The sequence below is a fragment of the Monodelphis domestica genome, chromosome 1 (assembly GCF_027887165.1).
Source record: "Monodelphis domestica isolate mMonDom1 chromosome 1, mMonDom1.pri, whole genome shotgun sequence".
Lineage (NCBI taxonomy): Eukaryota > Metazoa > Chordata > Mammalia > Didelphimorphia > Didelphidae > Monodelphis > Monodelphis domestica.
In genome coordinates, this window is record NC_077227.1 from 317,767,832 (window position 1) to 317,788,019 (window position 20,188).

The 20,188-nt window shown below is 41.4% G+C and overlaps 1 protein-coding gene across 2 annotated transcripts in view; it reads right to left on the minus strand.

Moving 5' to 3' along the window:
* The window catches only part of ASPG (asparaginase), a 141,281-nt gene that overhangs the window by 1,787 nt on the left and 119,306 nt on the right, over positions 1–20,188 (minus strand). For both annotated transcript variants that reach the window (XM_007473475.3, XM_007473476.3), the window contains 3 exons: positions 17,890–17,976; positions 6,440–6,539; positions 3,009–3,071 (listed from right to left, as the gene is read on the minus strand). In XM_007473475.3, coding sequence (XP_007473537.2) covers positions 3,009–3,071; positions 6,440–6,539; positions 17,890–17,976 — 250 coding nt within the window. The remainder of the gene's footprint in view (positions 1–3,008; positions 3,072–6,439; positions 6,540–17,889; positions 17,977–20,188) is intronic.

The window sequence follows — 20,188 nt, forward strand, 5'->3', positions numbered from 1 at the left end:
TCAGCTGACCTTGTAGATCACTCAGTATCTGGTCACCTGGACCAGCTATCTGATGTTACTGTTCAAAGTTCTTTTATGTGTGGGTTTTGTCTCCCCAGACCAAGAGCTTCATAAGAGCGAGCTCTGGAGGAGCTCCTCCTCTACCTCCAAAGACTGCGGGTTCCCAGAAGGCAAAATCTGGCTCAAACAAGCATTATTCATTGATCAGCTCTTTCTCAGCTGTGTTGCTTAGAAGACACAAAAGAAGATTATTTGCAACCAGAGCAGAGGTCTGTATCAGGGAACTCTGATTCATTAATTGACTGACAAGTCTGACACAGACTCCCCAAAAGATCTCTGGTGGAAGAAGGGAAGAGGGAAGGCATTTGGAAAGATTGTGCTTAATGATCATAAAATGCTGATAATTAACTGCTTCCTTCTTAATGACTTAGAGGAAATTAGTTGTTGCATACCTTTAATTCATCTTTTAAAGTCAGGAATTATAGTTATCTATGCGTCAAACTTCCTATTAGACTCCACGAAGGCAAGGCACTTCTAAATTCTGTATCTCTCCAGAGCCTAGCAGGGCACTCTGTCGTCTCCCTTGGAATCTTCCTCGATCCCCACCTCGAGAGGTTATGTCCCTCCTCTGCTCTCTCTCTGTCGGTCTGTGTCCGACTTTGTCTCCCAGTCTCTCTTTGCTCTGTCTCTCTAGATAACTAGGTACATATACATACATACATACAATACACACAATACAGATGCACATGTACACACACACACAGTGGACAGAAAACCAGCTTCCTAAGGAGGCAACCACGGGTTCAAGTCCTGCCTCTGACATTTACTGGTGGTGTGAACTCGGGCAAGCCACTTAATTTCTCAGCACTCGAGGAATCTCTCCTAAGATGACAAATTTTAAAGAAGACATCGATCTGCATTGGGAGGAGGACTTACCTCCTCTGGAAGTTCTCTATACCAACGAACTCACAGGTCGTATCCTGATTTTCGCTTTCATTTCCAGATTTATTCTCCCCCTTTCCTAACCCCTCTCCGGAAAGTCATCCTCCAATAACAAGTGTGAAAAGGGAACAAATAGAAATCTGGGCTCAGACTCTTCCCCCCCATGGCCCAGCCCTTATGCCTTGGAACCAAAATATGGTATTGATTCTAAGATAGAAAGTGAGGACTTTTTAAAAAGAGAGAACAGAAAAATTAACCCACATCAACAGTACCCACAATGTCTCTGCAAAGATGCATTTTCTGTTTTCTCTCACCACCCTCTGTTCTGACATATTCTAACACTTATCCTCTGATGGCTGTCCTCACTTTCTGTCTTTTTGTTATAGTTATTTCTCTATATGTGATGGTCTCACCAAATGCTCTCCTACTCCCACTAGTGAGGCAGCTGGGTGGTACAGTGAATAAAGTACCAGGTCTCAAGTCAGAAGGGCCTGGGTTCAAATCTGGCTTCAGGTAATTCCTAGCTTTGTGATGCTAGGCAAGTTGCTTAACCCCAGTTGACTAGCCCTTGCTGCTCTTCTGTCTTAGAACTGATACTAAGACAGAAGGAGGGGGTAAAACAAAAAACAAAAAAACTCACCTGTTGCATAAATCTAGATAAATCATTTAGCCTCAGTTTCCTCAGCTGTAAAGTGGGGCTAATAATAGTACCTATCTCACAGGGCTGCTGAGAGGATCAAAGGTGACAATGTTTGTCAAGCACCTGGCCCACATAAGATTTGAATAAATGCTTGATTTCTTTTTTCTTAAGGCGAGCAGCTTAGAAAAATCAACAAATATGTATGTCCCTAAGGCACTGTGCTAAGGAAGCACTGTAGATCAGTCATTTTAGATTTTGTATCAGATTTAGATCAGAAAGGAACCCTCAGAGGTCAGCTAGTCCAAATCCCCTTTTTTTTACAGAACAGGAAACTGAGGCCCAGAGACATTAAACCAATTTGCTTAAGGTCATACAACTGCTAAATACCAAATAAGCATTTGGACCCAGGTGTTTTGACACCAAAAAACAGTATGTCCTTTTACATTGTAAATGCATTCCTGCCTTCATTCTTGACCTCCCTTGGGGGGGAGGCAAGAAGTAACAAGTTTTGTGATTCTTTTCCCTAAGCAACAATTGACTTGTTTGTTTTTTTTTAAACCTATCTCTTCTGTTCTACACTAGTCTAAGACAGAAGGGAAAGGGCTAGGAAACAAGGGTAAGTGACTTGTCTAGGTTCACCCTGCTAGGAAATATCTGAGGCCAGGTCCTCTGGACTCCAGGTCTGGTGCTCTGTCCACTGAACTACCCACTGACCCCTTCCACAGAACTGTAGTAAAGATAGTAACACTTGTAACTGCCAACTTCTAGGTGCTCTTGTGGGTTTAAAGTGATTCACCCAGGTGGAATTAGGGTCTTTGAACCTCTTGCCTCTGCCATTCACTATTAACTGCTCTGGCCCCGAATTTCCTCACCTGCACAATTAACTGATCATCTCTAAGGTCTCTTCTAATTCTAAATCTATCATCCCCAGTATTATTTTAGAACCAGAGGGGGTTCTTTTTGTTGTTCTCGTTCAGTTTCATTTCATTGTTTCTGACCCGGGGACCCCATTTGGGGTTTTCTTGCCAGAGATACTAGACTGGTTTGTTATTTTCTTTTCCAGTTCATTTTAGATGAGGAAACGGAGGCAAACAGGGTTAAGTGACTTTCCCAGTAGGAGGTAATCTGAGGTCAGATTTGAACTCAGGGAGATGAGTGTTCCTGACTCCAGGCTCAGCCCCCTATCACACACAGCTGCCCAAGGTATTGTCTTTGCCTCTGTCGTATCTCAGCAAACTCTACAGATGAGGTGTTCTCCTCGATTCCTGTTCTCAGAGATCCTGGATGATTTAGAACACTTGCCTGTAAGGCAAAGCCAGGGCAGAGGACCCACCATGGTGGGAAAGGTTTTACTCTGTCCCCAGGCTCCTGAGCCCCTTCATTTCCCCAGCATGTGTGCCTGGATACCTCTGTACGTGCCCCTTACCTGGCCTCCATCCCATGGACTCTTTAAGAAATTCACCACCTCCTGGTTCCCAGCATCTTCTGCCTGGAAAAGAAGGTTGCATAGTTATTTCTGCAGCAGGGTCTGGCAGACACTCCACAGGAAGAGAAGAAAACAAACCTCTCTCAGCATCTGATGGATCAGCGGCGGGCTGCTGGCCAAAGCTGGAGGGTCCTACCCGCTAGGACCTTGCTTTTAGTGCATGACCTCCCCTCCAGCCCCCCAGTCCTTCCTGTGGATGCACTGTCTCCTCAGCCAGACTGTGTCCCTGATGGCAAGACTCGGGTCTGCCCTTCCTCTGCCATAAAAGCTCCCTGAGGGTCTAGTTTGCTTCTCCTGTCTCCCTCCATTTGAATTCTAAGACAACAGGGTTCAGCTCTGCTCCTGTCCCCAAAACTGTGAGATCCCCGAGAGCAGGAAGTTGGTGCTTCTAACTCAACCCAGCAATATTGGGGTATCCAAAAGGTTCTCTTTTTGTGGCTATAGGAATCACAGGCTGTCTGAACTGGAAGGCAAACACCCTCATTTTACAGACAAGGAAACTGAGGTCCAGTGGAAGGAAATCATTTGTACCAAGTCTTACATGGGTAAATGGAGGATCAATGTAGAGGTCAAAGGGACCTCATCCATCACTGTCTTTTTGCAGATGAGGAAAATGAAGCCCAGAGAGATGAGTGATTTACCCAAAGTTACACAGATTTTAGCAGGTAGAATTTGGATTGAGGTCTCCAGTGCCCTGCCTGTTGGGGAACCAGATGTTTTCTTGTTTTATCTATACCCAGACCCTTTGCCACTATACCTGTTTTATCTATACCTGGACTGAGTCTCTACTGTTTAAGGTACTACTTGTTACATTACCTGCAGGAGGTACTGGATTTATAAATACTTAGGATGCTCTATATCAGTGATGGTGAACCTTCACTGAGTGCCCAAATGGCAACCCTCACTCTGCATATGAGTCCCACTCCCCTTACCCCCAACAGGGGAGGGAAGAAGAGCTACTGTTGGGCTGCCAGAAAGAGGGGTGGGTGATGTGAGAAATGTCCTCAGTGGAGGTAGAAAGAGGGAGGGCAGCAGCCCCTTCTGGTACATGTGCCATAGGTTTACCAACATGGCTCTATATGATTCCATGTTCTGGCTTGTGGCACTGGTTTGTAGTAATTTCACTAATAACTGGCATTTTATTAAAAGTGTGAATAAACATATAGATCAGTATAAAAAACAATTAATTAATTAACAAGCATTTATTAGCTGCCTACTATATGCAAGGGACTATAGCAGGTGCTGAGATACAAAGATAAAAATGAAACAATCAGGGACAACTAGGTGGCTCTGGGTTTAACTATCAATTCAGACAACCCCTAGCTCTGTGACTTTGGGCAAGTCACCTACCCCCATTGCCTAGCCTTTACCATTCTTTTGCCTTGTATCCAATATAGGTTCCAAGACAGAAAATAAGGGGGAAAAAAAGAAACAATCTCTGCTGTCAAGAACTTACATTCTATTGAAGGAAGAGAAAGACAGTAGTCTTTGGACCCTGTGTAGTTTTAATAGCTTAAATACAGTTTTTAAGTTTAAAAAAGTATGGTTTTAGGCAGCAGGCTATGTTTAAGATGTTTCCAAAGAAACTTAAGAGATCCTAAGAGAAAGCATTCTAGCCATCGGACCCTGTCCCAGGCTTTGAGCTTTATCCTATTGGGAAAGGGTCTGAACAGAGAAGGAATTTCCCAGAGCCTCAGTTTCCACACTAGATTTCAAACTCCTTGGACACAAATTTCTATTGAATGAAGATAGCTATATGTAGAATCAGAAACCTTGGGTTCTAGACCCAGCTTTGAAACTTACATGCTGTGTGATTTGAAGCAAATGACTTCATTTATCTAGATCTTTATTAATATTTGTTTTTATATCATGTATATTTCCTGCTGTATCCCTCATGTCACCCCTTCCCAGAAAAAGCCAACCCTTACAATAAGGACTAAAAAAAAGGGAAGAAAAAAGTGTTAGCAAACTAACCAATATCACAGAAATCTAATATTATATACAATATTCCATACCCATGATCCTTCAACTCTGAAAAAATGAGAAAAGTCATTTTCTCATATTGCACCTTTAAAGTCATTATAATTTTGCAATATTCCATTTTTTTTGGTTATGTTCTTCAAATATAAGACAAACAAATGTGGCTTAAGCCTTTCTTGATCCCTTCAACTTCTAGTACCCGACCTACCTCTCTAACTCCTTTGTACTGAATCTCTTTATATTTATTTTGCATAAACATGTATGAACTTATTTCCCCATTAGAATATAAGCTAACTGGGAGTCATTCTTTGTATTTGTGATCCCCAGTGCCCAGCAAATAACAGGCACTTAAAATGGTTATTGACTAATTGATTACTGATGTTCCTATATTTCCATTTTTTCCTCTGTATTCATCAGTCATCTTTATTATGTTTTTGTTATTTATTATATCATATAAAACATATATAATGTGTGGAATAGAAGGGCCAAAGGAAGACATTTTAGTCACTTTTTTTTGGCATAATTACAAATAGCTTTCCAGAATGGTTGTATCAACTCACAGATACACCAACAGTGCATTAATGCACCAATCTTTCCACAACCGCTCCAACACTAACAAGTCCCACCTTTTGTTATTTTTTGTCAATCTGCTGGATATAAGGTGAAATGAAACATTTTGATTTCTCTTATTATTAGTGATCTGGAGCATTGTTTCATGGCTTATTAATAGCTTGCAGTTCTTCTTTTGAGAAATCATTGCCATATCCTTTGTTACTAATCTTTTGGAAAATGGTTTTTGGCTGTTTTTTGGTTTCATTTATTCATTTGTTAATTGTCTACAATCTTGGAATATATGTATCTGCGTGTATGTTCACTTGTCACTCAGATATATATACACATATCCATGGATATGTGCATATAAATCAGTCTTTTATCAGAGATATTTGAAACACATTTTTCTTCCGAGGGACCATTCTCATTTAGATTTTGTCTGTTTCTTGTGTAGCATTCCTTATGAATCAATATATCAAGACTCTATGATTTAATTCATATAAGAAGAAAATCCAACTTGGCAGATAACACAGACAGTAAGTATCAGAAAAAGAATTTGAGCCCAATTCTTTTTTATTCCAGGTCTAGCATTTGACATCAGATGTCACATTGTTCCTGTATAAAGTATATACTTAATATATTTTGGTTGAATTGTCAAATATTCCCCTCTTCCTCTTTAAAGAATCCTAATGTAATTAGGAAATGGAAACCTGAGATTCTGCATTGATTCTATGAAGGGTTTATGAGGGTCCATTCTTTCACTTGTGTACTTTTGCCCCCCAGAACCTCTTGCAGAATGTGTCCAAGCTCTCTAGATCCATTGGGAAGGTCAGACTTACAACTTGCAGCGGAGTCTGCCCGTCATATCCCGTCTGGAATAGGTCCGCGCCTGCTCGTTGCCACGCTATCAGCCCATCCCTGTCACCACTTGCAGCCAGCCTGTTGGGAAGAAGCCATGAGCAGACCCAGCCCTGAATCCCTAAGGGTGGTGGAGGCAGCAGGACAGGGGTGGCATCCTGTGTCAACCAGAGGGATGCAGGCCAAGAGCGCAGGGAGGGTGAAAGAGGGAGGTGATTAGGACAGCGACAAACAGCTGAGCAAGCAGCAGCCTTGGGGGGGTGGGGGCTGGGAGGGGGAGGGAATTAGCTGTGAAAATTAATAGGGCAGAACAGAGTCTAGTTTCACCCAGTGGGTGTGACCATGACTAACTATAGCAAAGACACAGAGGAGAGGGAGAGCGTCTCCAGTTTCATATTTCACAACATGCTTTTTTCTCCCTCTGGCACTTTAAGAGCAGAAAGGGTTTTAGCCAATACATAGTTCAAAGTAGGAAAGAAAGAGGAGGGAGGGAAAGAGGATGAGAGAATACAGCTGTTTGCCCATATCACCTTGGAGATTGAGAATGAGCATCCCAGAGCTAGAGTAGCTCTATGCACTACTTCATCCAGCCAGGCCTTATTAGCCATCAGAAGCAAGGAAGCAGCCTTACCTGTCAAATCCCCACCAGCAGAAAGAAAAAGAGGGAGAAAGAAAGTCAGAAAGCATCATTATTTATTCCTCACGTTCTGCCCTGCTTAATGAATAAAAAACAGACCTCTTCCATCCCACCTTCCTTAACCTGGACCAAATTGGAGGAAATCTCCATTCCTGTGGCCTCTCCAAGAGGACAGATATCAGAGAAGGTCATAATGGGGAAGGACAAGAGAAAGAGTGAGTCCTTCAATTCTAACTGAACAAGTTCTTTGAGTTCTGGCATGGACACATCCAAGATCCTAAGGAAAGGGGCTGTCAAGGATTTAGCTATAGGGAATTACCAGCCCTTCATTGTTTAATCTTCCAGTGCATGATGTATCTTAAGACTCCAGCATCTCTGGACTACATCCTAGTACCAAAAAATTCCCTCCAGGGACACACAATGTAGGAGAATCCAAACCCACTAAGAAAGTCACCCAGATAACCAGAATCCCCAGTTAACAGCTCTGGGACATGAAGATTTTATCTGGCTTTTTTCCTTTTCTCTCCCTCTCCCACCCTTCCCCATTAGCACAATAGGGAGAGAGGGGGAGTGGGAGGAGAGAGAGAGACAGACAGACAGACAGACAGACAGACAGAGAGACTGAGACAGAGAGAGGGAGGAAGGGAGACAGGCTGGTGCCTTTATTAAGATTGTTGACTATAACTACTGTCTTCCTGCCCCCACAGTTCAGTTTCCCTGTTTGTGGTAATCATGAGGAGGGAGCAGCCTTGAACATTGCCTTACTAGTGGCAGGGATGGAGAATTGATGCTTCCCAAAGTCCCTTCTAGGTCTATCACTAACAAATGGAGATCTCTGTTCCCTATTCAATCCTGTCTCCAAACTCTTCCAAGGAGGGTGAGAAGAACCTATCCTGTTCATTATAGGAGATTGAGTCACAACCAGTGCTATACAAAAGAGCCATTCCAGACCTGTTTTCTTGAAATCCTGGAGCTCCCAAACCTTCTTATCTTCTGGATGGCAGCTTCCCTCCCAGGGAGGGAGGGCCTCCAGTATTAGCCAATGTGCCAGGTACTAATCAGAAATATCTCTTTCATCCCCCCTCACCTCCACCTCTCTCCCAAGTGTTCAGGTAATAGGGAAGGGCAATTTCCCAGGATGAGTAATACCCCCATTTCCATGCTCACAGGCCAGGGAAACCCACCCCCACCCAACTCCAAAGAGTTAGCCCTTCCCCTGGCTATGGGAACTTCCTTAGATTTCAAGGCAAGTTGGAAGTAAGAGAGATTAAGGGGGAAAAGATGCAGGCCAGATTCCTCAGAATCTAGGGAAGACAGAAGCCCTGAAAAGGAGCTAAGTCTCTTACCCCTGTAAATGTGCTGAGCTCTGCTTGGGGAAGGGAATCACAGAAGTATTGCTCAAGGTAATTCTTCCAGATAGATTAGGACAATGATGATGATGATGATAATGATAGTAATAACATTTTTACAGAATTTTCAGATTTACAAAGGGCTTTCATCAGAACCACCCCTTGAGGGAAATCATCTCCATTTTACAGATGAGGAAACTGAGACCTGAAGAGGCTAGGACATCCAAGGAAACAAAGTTATCAAAATCAGGATTCAAACTCAACTGCTTCTAGTCTCAGGTTTTTATTTTGTTGTCTATGAAGGTCTCTTTCCACTATACCCAAGTTTCCTTAAAATAAAAAGGACAAGAAAGACTATTCCTCCCTGCCATGCTCGCCCTGCCCACAAATAAATAGCTTGTATATTGGGGGAAGGTGGCAGGGATGCCCCAATGTGAATTATTTTCCAGGAAGAAGCACTTATCAGAGATGCCACAACCTCTAGACATTGTTTCTCCACATTGGGCTTATTCAGCTCCTAAAGGGACCACCATTGGCATGTGAGTGTTTAATGACTGTGAAATGACTTGTTACCTACCTTGAGAAATAATTAACCAAGTCAAGAGGTAAGTGGCTCAGTGGATTGAGAGCCAGGCCCAGAGATGGGAGGTCTTAAGTTCAAAGCTAACCTCAGACACTTCCTAGCCCTTACCACTCTTCAAAAAGAAAAAGAATTTACAGGATCATAGGTTTAGACAGGTAAAGGATCTTAGAGAACAATTGGTGGGGTGGTGCGAGAACTCTCATTTTATAGATAAACAAACCAAAGTCCAGAGTTTGTCCAAATTCATATACAAAGCCAATAGCAGAAATAGAATTTGGATCAGGTCCTTTGATTCCAAACTGAGGGTTCTTTCCATATACCATCCTGTCCTCAAGATTAATATGCCCTTCCCAGATTTGATCTTTGACCCTAAACACAGAGGGAAGACAAGGACAGCCTAAAACATTCTGAATATCCTATTCTAGATCTGCACCCTGCCACCAACCGCAGGAATTTATCTAAATTTGCCTCTAATCTATTTCTATTTTCCACTTTTACATCTGTCCCCACCATTCACTTCCCATCTGTAGCTAGAATGGTCTTTGACTTCTACTGGAACTGCCTCTTTGGAATCACAAAATGTAAGAACTAGCAAAAATTTGAGGATCAAGAGATCATTTCTGTCAGAAATGGAAGTGCTTTTAGAGTAAGAGAACAAGCATTATCTCCAGGGAAAGGTTCAGCTTCAAGATATCTTATATAAAAACATAAAGCAATTACATTCTTTTAAAATCATAGACGGTCAAATATCTGAGTTAGAAAGGACTTTAAGACCATCTTTTCCAACCCCTTCATTTTATAAATGGGGAAAGAGAGGGGAAGGAAACAATTTTTCTGAGATCACAGAGCTTGGATCGATAGGCCTAGGTTCATTCAGGATCATTTGGAAAAGGAAAAGATCTTAGGGCACCTCTGAGGAGATGGGACAAAATAACTGGTTAAGCTCCTTTCCTTTTTTAGGGTTCTGTCTTCCTACCCAATTAATGTCAGTACCATTCTCTTCAAAATCTACCCTAAAGGGGACCTAGAATACTCAAGGCCTCTACTAATTAAGTTATGGTGGGAAGGAGCCTTGATTATGATCAGAGATGTCTAACTCAGTTATCTCTTTCCCTTGGGTATTAATCATGTTAGTAATAAACTCTTCAAAGGGTTAATCACAACTCAGCCCCAGAACTTTGGGTAGGGAAGAGAAATGGGTCTGGCTCTTTGCCCTCTGGAAGGTTCTCTCTCTCTCATCGAGAATTGTTTGTCTTTCATTTTAGAGAGGATGATGTCCTTATCCTCTCCTTTATTTTATAAAGGAGGAAAATGAGACCCACAGAGGGGAAATGACTTGTCTGTGGTAAAGTCGGTCATCTCCTTCCAACAGGATCACTTCCTCTCTAAAAGGCCCCATTATTGATACATGTATAACCCAGTGGAACTGCTCATCAGCTCTGGGAAGGGGAAAGGAAGAAGGGAGATAAAGAACATGAATCACATAACCATGGGAAAGTATTCTAAATAAACAAATGTTAAAAGAAAAAAAGAAAAGAAAGGATGCCATTGCTGCCTGAACCCTGAGCTCACTTTGAGATGGTCCTTGTTTCAATCAAACTTCCTGAACTGGAGGTGTTATGGGGCAGAAGGAGCAAAAACTTTAGACTAGGAATGAGGAGACTTGAGCTCTAGCCTCATCTGCATCATAATAAATCATTTGGACAAGTCACCTATAGAATAATAAAAGCTTCCTTAGATATGGAAATGGCTCTAGAGACTATGAAGTTCAACCCCTCCATTTTATAGAGAAAGAAACTGAGGCTTAGTGAAGGGAAAGGATTTACTCAAGGTTACCCAGCATATCAAGGTCATCGACAGGACTCAAACCTATAGTCTTATTTCCATTCAAGGCCACTATTCTTTCCACTATATCATGCCCACAAATCTCCTCTCTGGGCTTCTCTATCTTCCTTCTCTATCAAGTCAGAAAAATTATACCTATTTCAATGTAGTAGACTGGACCAAATGATTTCTTGAAGCTCTAAGATTTGTTAATTGAGTTAGACTTTGCAGTTTGGGTCTAAGATCTCTCAGTCATTTTTTCTGCAACATTGTTGGTGGAACTGTGAACTGATGTAACTATTCTTGAGAGCAATATGGAACCATGCCCAAAGGGCAATAAAATGATGCATACTCTTTAACCCAATAATACCAGTACTGGGTCTGCATCCCAAAGAGATCAGATACAGGAGGAAATCTTTTTAGCAGCTCTTTAGCAGTAGTAAAAAATTAGAAACTGAGGGGTTGGCTGTCAATTGGGGAATGGATGAATAAGCTGTAATATATGGTTGTTATGGAAAACTATTGCATTATAAGAAATAATGAACAGGATGAGTTCAGAAAAGCCTGGAAAGACTTATATGAACTGATGCAAAGTGAACTGAACAGAACCAAGAGAACAGTGTATATATATATATAAAATAACAGAAATATTGTATGATGATCAACTGTGAGGGATTAAACTACTATCAGCAAAACAAAGTTCCAAGATAACTCCAAAGAACTAATGATAAAAAAAAAAAAGCTATCCACAACCAAAGAAGGAACTCTTGGAATCCATTACAAATCAAAGCATGCCATCCTTCACTCTATTTCCTTTATGAAATTTTTATTTTATATGTAATATGTGTCTTCAGTCATGACATGGGGAATATGGAAATAAGTATTACATGAAAGCACTGGTACAGCCTATATCAAACTATTTACCACCTCAGGGAGGCTAAGAGGGAGGGAGAGAGAGAATCTGAATCACAAAATGTCAGAAAACAATTGAAAAAAAATTTAATAGAAAAAATTTTAAAGAAAAAAATGAACACATTTTTGTGCAACAGAAAATTTAAAATAAAGCTACTATGGTATAATGAAAAGAATAATGAATTTGAATTCATAAAGACTTGACTTCAAATGCTAGCTCACCTACTTAATCCCTGTATAATCATAGATACCTGACTTCTCTGAGTCTCAGTTTTCGCATTGATAAAATTAAAGTATTGGGCTAGATAATCTCCAAAGGCATTTCCAGACCCCAATCTCATCTTTCTTTTGGAGAGGGAAGGATATAGGGGTCTGTGATTTCATTAGTTTGGGAACTGTCGATGAGGAAAACTCCCCCTTCTAATGGAGACCCGCAGTGGTTCTGCAATTTAGTCTGAGAACTGCTTTAGTCACTGCAAGTGACTTTCCCAGGATTAAAGTCAGTATGTGACAGAGGCATGACCAACCTAAAAGCAGGTTTATTTACCTTTGAAGTTAGCTCTCTATCCACTAGGCTATGTTGCGTCTGATGAACTAATCTCATTTCTATGATCCTATTAAATTAACTATCTTGTCATAGAGACCACCCTCCCACTCCCCACACCCATGTACATTCCCTAGATGTCAACTCTTTCTCTTCCCACATAAGCCTGAGAAGGAAGGAAGAGGAGGAGGAATAGTAGTGATGACACCATCCCTCCTAGGGGGTCATTTCAATTAGTACCATTGTCTTAGCCCCTTCCCAAGGGCTGGGAAGAGGATGACACTTGACTACCTCTGGAATCTGAGTGCATAAAAGTCTTGTCCCTCTTTCTCCCTCCCTCCCGCCATCTTTCCCTCCTTTCTTTCCTTCTATCTTTTAGTGGGAGAGAACTGAGGAATATGCATGGGAGATCAGTGAAGAAAGCTAGGTGACAAAGTGAATGGAGAGCTGGACCTGGAGTTTTAGGAAGTTGTGAGTTCAAATCCCACTTCAGCCACTAATAGCTGTGCGACCCTGGACAAGTCAGAACCCCTGTTCGACTCAATTTCCTCATCTACAAAATGGAAATAACAATAGCCCCCACTTGCCAGGGCTCCTATAAAGATAAAATGAGATAATATTTTCAAAGAGCGTTACAAATTTTAAAGTGCTCTAAAAATGCTATCTATTACGGTCCTTATAGCCTAGCCAAAGTGTCCTGATCTGCTGTCAGGAGATTCAGGTCTTGACCCTGGTACTCATTTACTGTGTAACCCTGAAAAAGCCCCTTCCCCTACTTAGTCCTCAATAACTTCCTCTGCAACATAAGAGATAAAGAGTCTTGCTCCTTCTTCCTTGGTCAGACCATAGCTGAAATCCTTTGTTCAGAACTGAGTGCCATATCTTTAGAAACACAACAAAAAGCTGAAGTGATGACAACCAGAATAAGAAGACTGGAGTCCATGACACATAAGAGGAGTGATGGAATGGACAGGGATGGTTTAGACTGAGAAACAGAAAACACAAGAGAGGGCATGATTGCTATCTTCAAGTATTTGTAGGGTTGAAATTTATTCTGCTTGATCCCACAGGGCAGAAGGAGGGGCAATGGATAGAAGTTATGGAGACAGATTTTGTCTATGCAAGAAGATCAGAGGTATTCCAAAGTGAAATAGTCTGCCTTGATAGAGGATGAGTTTCCAGCCACTAGATATCTTCATGCAATGAATAAACGAATTCCATGCCCTTTGAGGTTCCTTCCAGATCTGAATCTATGATCCCACTTGAGATTCCTTCCACCCCTGAAATACTATGACTCTGAGGCCAACTAAGCTCCCTCAAGTGAAGGAGGAGCAAGGAGGTAACTAGTCAACCTTCACTGACAAAATAACTGATTCAGCTGCCCATCACCTCAGACCCTCGGTCACTTGAGGAAGCTGCAGTCATTTTTTCTCTCTCTTATTACCTTTTTCTTTCACATTGCAATGGAACCTGTTCCTCTATCTAGGGATTACTGAAGGTCTGTTGAGCTTGAGCTTGACTTAAAGGCTCAAGATCCAAGAAATCTGACTTCTAGCCCTCTGGCCAGGAGTCTAGCATCACCTGCCAGTCATTTCCCTGACCTTAGGAGGGAAGAGCCTAGATGGGGCAGCAGTTGCAATGGGATGTGACGGGCAAGTTCTGGGAGAAATGTATCTTACAGGACTTGGAAGGCTTATCCATAGTAATGTAGATGTCAGGGAAAGGTATTGCATCTAAAGGCTTCTTACCATAGTACACCACTCAATATATTTAGTAAGGATTAATTTATAAAACCTTTTCCAATCCTGATAAATCATCCTGTAGGGATGGGACTCAAAAAGGGTAGTTCTTGAAAGTCTGCTCTTTGGGGATGGCACAGTGGGGAAAAGGGGAGCCACCAAAGAGAAGCTTCATCTCAGACTTCAGAACTTTCCCTGGAGATGACTGTGCCTCCTTGGATCCCACAGGCATTCTACCAATCCCCAAATATCTTCTACAGGTACATACTACTCATTCCCCTTTTCAGGGTTTCTTTCTCATCCAAGCCCCTTTGGGATTCTTCTGTCTAAATTCTCTTTCTTTCTCTTCTTTCCATTTCTTTACCCTTCTGTTGTCTTTCTTTTTTTTTTCTTCCATTGACTCTGTTCTCTCTTTTGGTTATCTTTCTCCCTTTTATTATCTTTTTCTCTCACATTCTCTTTCCTTTCTCCCTCTCATCCTATTCTTATTTCATCTTTCTCTTTTACCACCTGCCCCATCTCTCCCTCCCTCCCGTCCCTTTCTCATCTGTTTCATCTTGCTCTTACATGTCTCATCACTCGCTCCTTTATCTTTACCTGCTCTGTCTCATCTCTCCCTCACCCTAATTCTCTCCCTAGTTAGACAGGTTTTGCAGGGACTATCTAAGCCCCGGTCCAGGGCCATCCTCTCCTCAGTGAAGAATGTCATTCTGGGAGTGCCCTGGGTGGGAAGGTGAGACAACAGGTGGGTGAGGTCCCATTAAAGTCAGAAGGAGGAAGGTGCTAGGCAGGTCTCGTCCAGGAACCCATCCCCTCACCCACCATTTTCTCTCATAAGATGCTACACCTTCTCTACAGGGATAAACTCTGAAAGTGGGTACAACAAAGAGAGGAAGTCTATTTTCCTAAGAATTGGGAAAAGTAAAAAGACCTTTCTTTCCAGGGAGAAAAGCACTGGATTTTGAATCTGAGCACCTGAGCTAATTTGCACATCTTTTTACTTCCCACCAGGGCTAATTTGGGCACTTCCCTTTCAATCTCTGGCTTCTAGTTCCTTCATCTATAAATGAAGGGGTTTAATTAAAGGGATCTAAGGTCCTCAAAGGCCCAAAAGCCAATGAATGTGTAAGCTTCTAGATAAGAAGAGGTCTTTTTGCTTCTTGCCTTTAACCTTGTTGTGTGGCATCCCAATAATCATCCTGCAGTCTTTGAACTGTGTCCCTACAAATTTGAAAAGGAATAGTGAAGAGGGTCCTAGATGGGAGGGAGGCAAGGTCTAGTCCAGGTACACTACCTTTTTGGTACCTGGAAGGGTCTGAGGACCTGAATTCCAAAACTATCTTTGCTGCCTGACATGTCCCTTTAGAGCCTTGGTTTCTTCATCTGGGAAGTGGAGGTAGGAGAGGGGAAGGGAGGGAGGGAGGAAAGAAAGAAGAGAGAGGGAGGGGAGGGAGGGAAAGAGGGAAGAAGAAAAGAAAGGAAGGAAAGAAGCATTTTATTAAGTGCCTACTATATGATAGGCACTGTGCTAAATAATTCTAAATAGTATCCCATTTAATCCTCACAATGACACTGGGAGGTAGGTACTATTATTACCCCATATCACAGTTGAGAAAACTGAGGCAGACAAAGGTTATTGATTTGCTCTGGGCCACACACCTAATGAGTATCTGAGGTGGGATCTGAACTCAGATCTTCCTGACTCCAGGTCTGGCACTCTACCCAATGAATTACCTAGCTGCCCACACTGGTCAGCAGTATACTATAACTGGAAAAGATATTAATTTGGACCATTATTTACTACTTATGTAGCTTGTCTCTGAGCTTTAGTGTTACATCTATGAAGTGAAGGGGTGGACTAGTTAATCTGCTTTAAAGCTTTCAACCCCACTGATGATCAAGAACATGATTTGAGCATGTGTGTACTTAACAGCTCCCTCTGTAAAAGGGAATTCTTCGTTCTCTCTGTGGGATTCCCTTTCACAAGTGTAAACTCAGAGAGAACTAAGAATTCCCTTTTCCACCCCTAAGGCCTAGAACCCCTGTCAGAACCACCACCATTATCATCCTCTACCCCAGAACCAATAATTATATGTAGGGAATGATGTCTAAGGTTCCAGTTCTGATGTCCTAAGACCTTTCCATGATATCAATAATAACTGAAGTTTCACACAGGATAAAGACTAGAGATCTGTCCTCAGAACTAGAAAGGCTAGAGCTTCTGATACATATTAGATGTATGCACATCCCTAGGTAAATCACTTAACTTCTAAGAGCCCTTCGCAACTCTAAGACTCTAAGATGCAGAGTAGTTCCCAATTTACAGGCTGCTAGGTTGTGCAGTGGATAGCGTGCCAAGCCTGGAGTCAGGAAGACTCATTTACCTGAGTACAAATCTGGCCTCAGACATTTAACTAGCTGTGTGACCCTGGGCAATTCACTTAACCCTGTTGGCTTCAGTTTCCTCATCCATAAAATGAGCTGGAGAAGGAAATAGTAAACCACTCCTATATCTTTGCCAAGAAAACCCCAAATGGGGTCATGAAGAGTCAAACAACAAAAGGAGTTTCCTTTCTAGGATTGCCCTATGTCAGTGAAATCACAATTGCTGCCTCACCAAACCGATTCATGTTTCTATAATACTTTACTATGTACAAAGCTCTTTCCTCACAATAACCTCGTTAAGCAGGTAGTACTAGAATTATTATCCCCATTTGGCAAATGAGGGTCTGAGGTTCAGAGAGAAAGGACTTCTCTGAGGCCATACAACTAAGTGTCATGGCCAAGATTTGAGCCCCGATCCCTTTGAATAGACAGAGCCTAGCATTATTCCACCACAGCAGGCTGCTTCTCTGTCCAGAACAAAATTAGGGCTGTGGGCTGTTGACAACAGACTCATACACAAGCTCTGTATGCTCATCCGAGACCACCAGGGTCCAGAGTCCATTGAGGCCAAGACCTCCTTAATCACAATTGGTACTCCTGGGACCTAACACAGAAGCAGAAATTTTGAGAGCTGGAAAAAGCCTCAGAACATAAAGCATACAATAGAATGTCCTGACTGGAAGGAGATTTAGAACAATAAAATATAAAACATTAAGGTTGGAAAGGGTTTTAGAACATGTAAGCATAGAAATCATAGAATTTTATAGCTGGAAATATCCTTACATGACAAAAAACACAACGTCAGAGCCAGAAGATAGAGAAGAATCCTTCTAGTCCAACCCCATTTTATAAAGAGAGAAGCTCAGATTCAGAGATCAATGACTCGCTCAATATTAGCATGGGAAGTTCATGTCAATGAGGTCTGGAACTCAAATCTCAGGACTCCCAGGCCAGGTCTCTCTCCTCTCTGTCTACATTCAATGAACCAGGTGTGGAATCCAAGCAAAAGGGGATGAAGGGGTTCATGGAGAGTTTATTTCTATGAACCTCTGAAGGACAGTGGGATATGATACTGAATCTTCTCTTTTCCTCAAGGGATTTCATCTTCTACCCTTTAAATTCTCCTGAGAGAACCTGCCCATCTAGAACAAATCCCATAATATGGTCCCTCAAGGAACTAAGTTTCATAGCACTTCTCTTTTCCTAAAGGGATTTCATCTTATGTCCTTTAAATTCTCCTGCCCATCTAGAACAAACCCCACCATATGGTCCCTCAAGGAACCAAGATTGTTTCATAGCGCTTCTATTTTCCTCAAGGGATTTCATCTTCTGTCCTTTAAATTCTCCTGTCCATCTAGAACAAACCCCACCCATAATATGGTCCCTCAAGGAACCAAGATTATCTTGGCAAAGTCTTGGCAGCACCAATGAGGGCAGCACAGAGAATCAGGCTCTTACCTGCAGAGCTCCGTCCCTGCATCCTGAAGCTCTGGAGGGGACAGCTGAGCACCTGCATCCCTGAGGAGAAAGATGACATCTTTGTGCCTGTGACAAAAAAAAGAGAGAGAGACAAAACAATAATTGCTTTGTTACCTTTACTTTTAGCCTGGTGAAGTAGAAAGAATGTTGGGTTTTCAATCAGAAGACGTAAGTTCCAATCTCAGCTCTGACATTTAGTACTTGTTTGACGTTGGACAAGTAACAACTTCTATGAACTTTCTTCACTGGTAAAATAGATAAGGAGTGATTGGATTGGATGACCTTCCTTCTAGCTCTAGGTCTCTGATCCTAGGATTTTTGGAATAGATTTCCCAAGGGATGGCTCCTAAGAGAGAATAAATGACCTTTGCCTCTCTGCCTCAAAGCTATTTCTAGTAGGATATCATAGAATCATGGAATCCCAGAATCCTAGAGCTGGAAGAGATCTCACAGGTCATCTTACCCAATCCATTCCTGAGAAGGAATCCCTCTACAATGTTCCTGATAGGGAGTCATCACTACAGCCCTTGAAGAGAACTAGTGATGACTCTACCCTCTTAGCCCTTTCCATTGCCTTTCCTTAGCCAATTCCAGTTTTTGTTCAGGTTAGACTAAATGTTCTTTGGTTCCTTCCAATTCTGAAATTCTACAAAAAAATTTTTTTTCCATCTGAGCCTGAATTCACTTCTTAGCAACTCCTTTTAATTTTTCCTGGGCCTGTCCTTTGGGACCAACCCAAATAAATTTAATCTTTCTACCTCATCATAGTATTTCAGTTAGTTGAAGACAGAGGTACTACCTCACACCTATCAGATTAGAATAACATATAACAAAAAAAGAAAATGACAGAAACTGAAGATATGGAAAAATTGGGACTCTACTTATTTTTATCTTTTCCCAATTACATAGGAAAACAGTTTTTACCATTCTTTTTTAAAATTTTAAGTTCCATATGCACAAAGGGCGATAAAGAATGTCTACCCTTTGATCCAGCCATAGCACTGCTGGGTTTGTACCCCAAAGAGATAATGGACAAAAAGACTTGTACAAAAATATTCATAGCTGCGCTCTTTGTGGTGGCCAAAAATTGGAAAATGAGGGGATGCCCATCAATTGGGGAATGGCTGAACAAATTGTGGTATATGTTGTTGATGGAATACTATTGTGCTCAAAGGAATAATAAAGTGGAGGATTTCCATGTGAACTGGAACAACCTCCAGGAAGTGATGCAGAGCGAGAGGAGCAGAACCAGGAGAACATTGTACACAGAGACAAACACACTGTGGTATAATCGAATATAATGGACTTCTCCATTAGTGGTGGTGTAATGTCCCTGCACAATCTGCAGGGATCAAGGAGAAAAAAACACTATCCAAAAGCAGAGGACAAACTGAGGGAATAGAAACACCAAGGAAAAGCAACTGCCTGACTACAATGGCTGAGGGGACATGACAGAGGAAAGAATCGGAGCGAACACTCTGATGCAAATACTAACAACATGGCAATGGGTTCAAGTCAAGAACACATATGATACCAGTGGAATCACGCGTCGGCCACGGGGGGTGGGAGGGAGGAAAAGAAAATGATCTTTGTCTTTAATGAAAAATGCATGGAAATGAACAAATAAAATACTATAAAATTAAAAAAAAAAATGAATAAAGGCTACCAATATCCAGCTCAAGAGTAGATAAAAAAAAAAATTTAAGTTCCAAATTTGCTCCCTTCCTCTTTGCCCTCTGAGATGGAAAACAACTTGATATAAGTTTTCAGTCAGGCAAATTCTTAAAAATAACTTTTAAACTTATAAATCAATAAAAATCAGTGAAGATTATGCTAACTGGTTCTTTCCTGTTCACAAGTGGAAAACAAAACATTGAAGCCACATTGCTTAAATGAATTGCAGAAATAAATGAGTTCTCAAATATGACAAATTTAAAACCCATAATTAAACATCAAAATAAAAATCTTGAAAACCAAAGGCTTAAGACTAGTAAAGTTAAAAGCAAAAAAAATAATTGAAATAATAAAACTTGGAGCTATCCTTTTGAAAAAAAGAACAATAAAATAGACAAATCATTGGCTAATTTGATTTTTAAAAAAGAAAACCAAATTATCTGTATCAAAAATTACAAGGGAGAATTCACAACCAATGAAGATGAAAGAAAAGTAATTATTAGGAGCTATTTTCCCAACTATAGGCCAATAATGCTGACAATCTAAATGAAATGGATGAATATTAATAGAAATATATGGTTTGCTGAGTGTTACAGCTGGTAGT